General features: G+C 37.5%; 1 protein-coding gene across 1 annotated transcript in view; it reads right to left on the bottom strand.

Annotated features, from left to right (window-relative positions):
• The window catches only part of LOC104948343 (transmembrane protein 62), a 15,554-nt gene that overhangs the window by 1,726 nt on the left and 6,585 nt on the right, over positions 1–7,243 (bottom strand). Inside the window, exons 9-10 of the mRNA XM_010774541.1 lie at positions 4,526–4,546; positions 697–709 (exon numbers count right to left, since the gene is read on the bottom strand). Coding sequence (XP_010772843.1) covers positions 697–709; positions 4,526–4,546 — 34 coding nt within the window. The remainder of the gene's footprint in view (positions 1–696; positions 710–4,525; positions 4,547–7,243) is intronic.

Here is a 7,243-nt window from a genome sequence, read left to right as displayed (position 1 = left end):
AGTTTCGCGGGTGAGAGACGTCCGTCAGCCGAGGTTGACCGGCAGAAGTCGTAAAGTACGTATCAGTTCTGAAGAGGTTTCTTGTGCTCAAAACAAGGTTGTGGTCTCTCTCATAATACGTGTATTACGTAAGTGGACTAAGTATCTCTTTGTACTTCGGGCACCAATAGAGCCGAGAGGGTGACCAAGGACAACAGTAGACACACAAAAATGTCTCAATTAATTTTCGGGTTAAAAACTCACGGAGGGATTATCTCGGTCTGAGGCGAGTGAGGGGGGCACCGTTCGTCACAGGATTTCCCGAGTGACAACACGTACGATTACACACAAATGAGCAGTTCGTAAACATTTCACAAACAAACAAACAAAGAGTCCCGGCCGAGACAGCGACGACCTACGACTCCTTAGGTTCAAAAGGGGTTCAGAGTAATAGCCGGGTGATGGTGATGAGTCCATGTAGAATATGTTGTAATAACAAAGACCAAAAACCACAGGTATATCTCAAATTTGAAGATAGAAAGTTGGACGTTATCATGTAACACAAGTGTTGTATTAAGGTCGAAAAGCCAAAATCCCTCAACGACTAAAGGTATAAACGCAATAAGACTGTTTGGGTCGTTCGTAAACATCCAATTTGCAACTTTTACGACTAAAAGTACTTTTTCCTTGAAAACACAAAACCAAGACAGTAGGTACCCCCACGTTGTTTCTCCTTAGGAGAGGATAAAGAAATTTGGTTGATTTTGAACTTCAGCAAGAGTCCCGGAACGGAGTTTCGTCGACGTCGTACTCTCACTAACCGACACCACCCACACACCCCCACCCCCCCCCCGACACTTCCTAACAGTCCCAGTGTCCTCCCTCCCCTCCTCCCCGAAATGTCGTACACCAATTAGGGGTTCGTCTTCTGTCCTTCGGTAACAAATGGTTCTCTAAACTGAGCCACACACACGGACAACAAATTCCCACCCCCCGCAAAACTTGAAAAGTCTGAGTCGTGTGTAAGACTAATAACAGACCTTCCTCTCTGAATACAATAACCTGAACCAAATAAAGACACAGAATCAAAAGAAGAATAATGTAACGGAACACAACATAAATACGACGTTGCGGTTTGTATATAGATAAGATAGACAGATAGCCAGACAGACAGACAGACAGGACAGACAGACAGACAAAACAGACAGATAGATAGATAGATAGATAGACAGATAGTAGACAGACAGACAGACAGACAGACAGACAAAAGACAGACTAGATAGACAGACAGACTAGCAGACAGATAGATAGATTAGATAGATAAGGGACAGAGGCCCCCACCCAACGCGCGTAGTTTCCTTGACAACATTGGACCAGTGCTGGTCGCTAGGGGCCTGAAATCTCCTCCAGTACGACCACGAAGCACTGACAGCTCTAAAGTATTGATTCAGGATCACCGGTAAAGTTACTGTGTGGACAAAGTAATGCACAAAATGTGTTTTCCATGTGAAGTGAGTATTTCTCTCTGGTTCAGCGTCAAATAATTCATTTTTTGGATCCACTGTAATTTATTGTCATTGAATAGAAAAACGAAAAAAGGTCTATGGACTAATTATATGTTTTAATACATATTTATTTCTGAAATGGGGGTAAGGGGTTTCTGACATGCAACCGAAAGGTCCAAATAACATTTTTTTTTTAAACCTCGTATTTAGAAAGCTAAAATTCAATAGATAACTAAACATGTTTTTACCATATTGTAAAAGTGTTTGTTTGTTATTAAAAAGGTAAATTATTTAAATTATTAATCAACATACATTAATCAGCCATTATCCCATGCATTATTGATTTGAGAATGTGCTTCTTTGTCTTGTCTTAACGTTATAATAAATGAATTATCTTTAGATTTAGACACCGAGCATACGATTGGTTACTCAAGTAAATAACTGGCTTGCCAATGATGAACTATTTGATCATCATCTATTAAAATAATGTAGTCACCCCCATTATTATTACCATTATTCGATTCAAGCTGGTCAAATAAATGAAATTTAAATGATCATAGCATTAATCTAATTCTCTGTAATAATATACATGACTGTTGGATATTCAATAGGAGAGGTGTGAGCAGGAAACACTTCATGTTTTGTGTCATGGCGTTTGACCGCTGTTTGGTCTCATTCCCACAAACAGAGCGGAGCACGGTGTTGGTTTTATATTGTTGGATGTGTTCTGTGGTGCAGCAGATATATTATCCTGCGGTGTGTTTTATTTGAGCAGGGCAGCGTGCTTTAAATAGCCGATTCGTCCAGAGGTCAAGGATGGACGGAGCAGATCTGCACTGCGGGCTGCTCACGCCCCGATGTGATTAGAGGTCTGACAGCGAGGCAAAAGGTGAGAGACACAGGAAGCATCACTGCTGCAGCAAAGGTGGAGCGCCCGACTGACCAATCAGAAGCCTCGGTGACACTATGAGTCAGGGCAAGCTGGTGAAAATCCAGAAGGACTTTTTTCACCCTTCCTCAGACACATTTCAGACTTTTTGTTTGTCTGGTTTGGCTTTAAATGACAAATAAATATGTGCATGCGATCAAATACAATAAAGATAACTGCATCTCAAAAAGATTAAAACATTTCACCTCATCTTGTTGAGTGCTTTCTGTTTTTGTAAATATCTCAGGAGAGAACGAGGAGGAACTTGGCCACAACACTGTGAAATCCAAAGTCATCTAACAATTTATTGTTGTTGAATTAATGCAGGCCCCGACTAAAGAACAGTTTTTTACACCAGGCTGTCAGGAGGCTGAACTCTCTCCCCTCTCTCCCCTCTCTCTCCTCTCTCTCCCCCCCTGCCCTCACTGGACTATACAGTAACTCCCCACGCACACTCAGACACTCAAATCCAGCACCAGACACTTTTTTTGTAACGCTGCTATGGACAATCTTGCACTAATGTATATTCCCAAAGACATTGATATTGAAGTGACTGTTATTTTGTATATATTCATTGTTGTGTATTTTTTTATCTTAATGTGTGCATATGTGTAAATGTGTCTGTTGATTATGTATATATAGGATATACATATCTGTATTTTTGTATTCGGGATTGTTGGAAACATCATTTCAATCTCTCTGTCTGTACACACAAACTGAAAGATTGACTTTGAGGTTATTTTTTTGATTAACAATTTTAGCTTTTGGTAATAAAATATGAAAGACAAAAGAAATATCACGGTATCCTAAAGAATAGAGAGACATCTTCCAAGGTCTTGTTATGTCTGACAGTCCCAAAGATATTTAGTTTATTATTACACATAGGACCAAAAGCAGATTTGAGAAGCTGGAACTAGGTTATTGCAGCTTTGTAAGGGTCAAATTAATTTACTTTATAGGTACCTAAACCAAAAACATTTGGTAAGCTTTTTATCATAATGAAAAAAGCTTTGAGAATGTGGATATATTTGTAAAACTATGAATGGAATTGCAAAAAAGTTCTAGCCTTGATATGGTAATGGTTAAAAGTAAGCACTCAAACAGAGATGCATCCGTTCTGCTCTTCACAATGCCATCTCATCACACCTCTGGCTAAATAAACAAACAGTTTCACTTTCTCAGTCACCTCAGGCCACCACAGAGTCTGCAGATCAGTCACTTCCGTTCAGAAATCATTGACGGTTTAGATGAAACTTTCAATCGCTTCATGAACACACAAGAGAGAAAGCAGCTCGGTGGAAAATGTGGTGCAGGAAGTCAAAGGACATGACACATGTACTGCAACAATCAGTAGTGTAAACTCTGTGTTTACATGCATCTGATTAGTAATGATTCAATTCCAAAATCATGTATGACTTAAATAAACCCACTATTGTCTATGACTACAAAAATCCTTCCCTTAAAAACCCCTGACAAGTAGTCTTATTCTGAAACAGTACATATGAAGACCTTTCAGATTCAGATTTGACATAAAAAAAAAAAAAAAATATTGCTGATGCCTGATTGGTGCACCAAAGTGTGTCACATTACTTTTTTTTTACCTTCTCACCTAAACCAGTGAGGAGATTACGGTTAACCAAAAACATCAAAATATAGATATTTCTCTTAAGGACAAAGCCAAATGACTAAAACTGTTCTGCAGAAATGACTGTTGAAGCAAAATCACAGAGAGAAAAAACTATTTAAAAGCTCTTGAGTTTAAAAAAAAAAAAAAAAATGGTGAGTCCCTCCAAATACTTATTTTCTACGTGTTACACAATCTATAAGGGTAAACAGGTTGGTGTGCATGACATGTATGTTAGAACCAGACCGACCAGTGATGTTTCCATTAATCACAGAGGTCCCTTCCCTGTCAGTCAGTATGGATTGTTCTGTTGTGCTCACCATTATGTCCCCTTTGCACTCGTACAGACAATGGTGGGCTAGCTCCTGGTTGGTGCCTCCTCCACACAGAACACTGGTGCAGGCCAGGTGCATGAGGTCTTGCACTGTGAACACAGAGAGAGAGAAAGAGAGAGAGACTGTGAGCAAGATAGTTGTTATTATTTTGCACACTGTGGTGAGAGAAAAAAAACTTGATGTGGGAGGATAATTGTTATAAACATTATTGTGAGTGTGGTTTTATTGTGTTTCTCTGCTGTTAATCATGCAGGCTCAGCAGTTCTGTTGTGTCAAAAACAAAACCAACCCACAGTGGCAATTACGTCTTTTTTTCAAATACATATTTAATTGCAGCATTTACCTGGAGGGTTTAAATTGCACGCATGTCTTAAAAACTTAAAAGGTAGGGTAGGTAAGAATGGAGAAACCAGCTCGAGGGCGCTAAGAATTTTGGAAATACACAGTCCGAAAAAAATCTCAGACTTCCTTACAGAGCCCCTCCTCCAACACACACATGACCAAATGAGGCACGAGATAAGGTTTGTGCACAGATGGGAAAGCTGACAGGCAGTAGGCCATCCAGTTACTTTAGCCGGCGGCTCAGATGAGCGTTGGGTCCGTGCTTTTTTACAGCGCCACGGCTGTCCACAGATGATATTATTTTTTATGCGATTTTTTTGCCAAAGCCACTTTAGATATTCATTGCTCTGGGATGTTAAGAGCATTCCATTGGAATATAACAAAAAGTGGTATCTCGAGCGGTTTCTCAAACTTACCTACCCACCTTTAAGTGTCTTAATGAAAATTAAAAAAAATAAGAATAATTTGTCAGTTTTTAAAATGTAAATGATGTATATTTATATGTATATATAGCACAGAAAGTACTCTGTATTATAATTAGGATAATGACTCAAAAAGTAAGAAGTTTCTACTGAATTCAAAATATAAGAAATCTTATATATATAATTCTGTTTGATAGATCATCAGCTTCTCAGTAAATATATGTCTCTCTCCTATATATATAAATAGATTTCACTAAGATCCTGCTAAATGCTATCATGTTTGTTATATTTTGGATTTATAATATATATATGAGGATGCTTATTGTTTTTCTCTTTTTCACGGGGAACCCAGAAATTAATAATTGTTACTATGGTATTATATATCTGGTATCTTAAAATATAATATAAGATTATATATATCCTTTACAAAATGTGAAACTGTATTTATTCTTAAAATGTGTATTCACAGATCAAGGTTTTTTTTGTCATGTGTATCTTTTAGCTACAGTTTATTAGACAATGAACATCTTAGGTCACAGGCTTCTCTCTCCTCCAACAGTGCATCTATCCATATAGTATACCATGGTGTGGTCAATACTCTATTTTCCTCTTCACTAATTATCTGCTATCTCAAAAGGCCAATATTATATTACATTAAAAATTTTATATACATTTATTAATATATATTGGCTCGGTGACAACGCGTAAAATAAGAAATTATCACAAAAATTTATCGCGTTTTCTTCTGTTATATAATATTTATATTTTCATTATATCATATCCCTCTACTGTCTTCCCCCCCGTATCTGTCTCATTAATGATTTCGGGTGGGTACCGATTATACTGGGGCACCAACTAACGTTCATTACTTCAAGCTATACAAACTAAACCTCATGAATCAAATGTCTAAAAATCTGTTGTGAAAACTAAATAAGAAGCTGATTGAACCGCTTTTGTGGGCTCCCGTGATAAAATGTTGGACCAATGTGTGTTTTTAATAAAATACGTACGAATGAAGCGTCAATAAGAAGCACGGTTGTGTGGCAAGATTATGCAAAGAAAGAATTCGCATATCCCCGCGAGCCACATCCAAGCCTCGAAGTATAGCAAGCTAGCGTGGAAGTAGCCCGACTCAGACGTACAAGGACCCACACCCAATCTCGCCGTTGATTGCAAACAGTGGCCTATGCAACAAGAGATTTTATTTTCTCATCAGGATATTGAAGAATAGGAGGGATTGAGCATCAACTCGACTGCAGTTTTTTTATTTTATTTTAAATTGGTACAATTACACTTTATGTTGAACTATTTATTACGTTGTTTTGTTGTGCAACGGCACTTTATTGTTGAACTGTTTTATTGTTCTTGGCCAAGGTTATTGAGAGAGTTGGACTGGAATTGATTAGATTTTTTAAATCAACTGTTGGTAAATCAACAAAGGTCTGTTATGGCCTCTGAAGCAACAGAGAGTTGTTTTCTTACATAGTCAGGGTTCTCCCAATGTCTGAATGTACTGAAAGTAATTGTAGTTATACTTAAACAAACAAAGTGTTATACGTTACAGAAGGTCTACCTACCTATAGGTACCTGAATCTCGGAAATGTACTATATTCCTAAATATTGCTATTGCTACCACTTTATTGGCAAAATTGCACTTTTCTGTTGGTCTTGGTTAAGAACCCTCCTTGATTAAAAAATAAACAATGTTTTGTATGCTTAAGCTTATGGTATCAGTCATTATTCATATGGTGATACTAAAATCGCATGTGAAAAAATTGCTTCCTCACTGTTCTCAGGTGTGCGAAAAGGTATTTATATGCGATTAAAAATGCGATTAATTTAATTACAAAGCCTGTAATTAATTAGATTAATTTTTTTAATCGAGCCCGGCCCTAAAATAATGTAGTTATATTAACATTGGATTATTATGATGATAGGTAGTAACTTTCATAGTTAACTACATCTGAAAGCAGAAGTCTAGGGCAAATAATTGCAAGTCCGCTTCAGTAAGAATGTCACAAAATGACTTAAAGAAGGAGGAAAAGCCAATTCTTGAAAAAAAAAAGTCAAAATCAAAAAAAGAAGTGACATTTTGGAAATAAAAAAAA

The sequence above is a fragment of the Notothenia coriiceps genome, unplaced genomic scaffold, assembly GCF_000735185.1.
Source record: "Notothenia coriiceps isolate Sejong01 unplaced genomic scaffold, NC01 NC01_scaffold00000339, whole genome shotgun sequence".
Lineage (NCBI taxonomy): Eukaryota > Metazoa > Chordata > Actinopteri > Perciformes > Nototheniidae > Notothenia > Notothenia coriiceps.
Note: the sequence above shows the minus strand (reverse complement) of the source record. Positions and strands in the feature narration are given on the sequence as shown.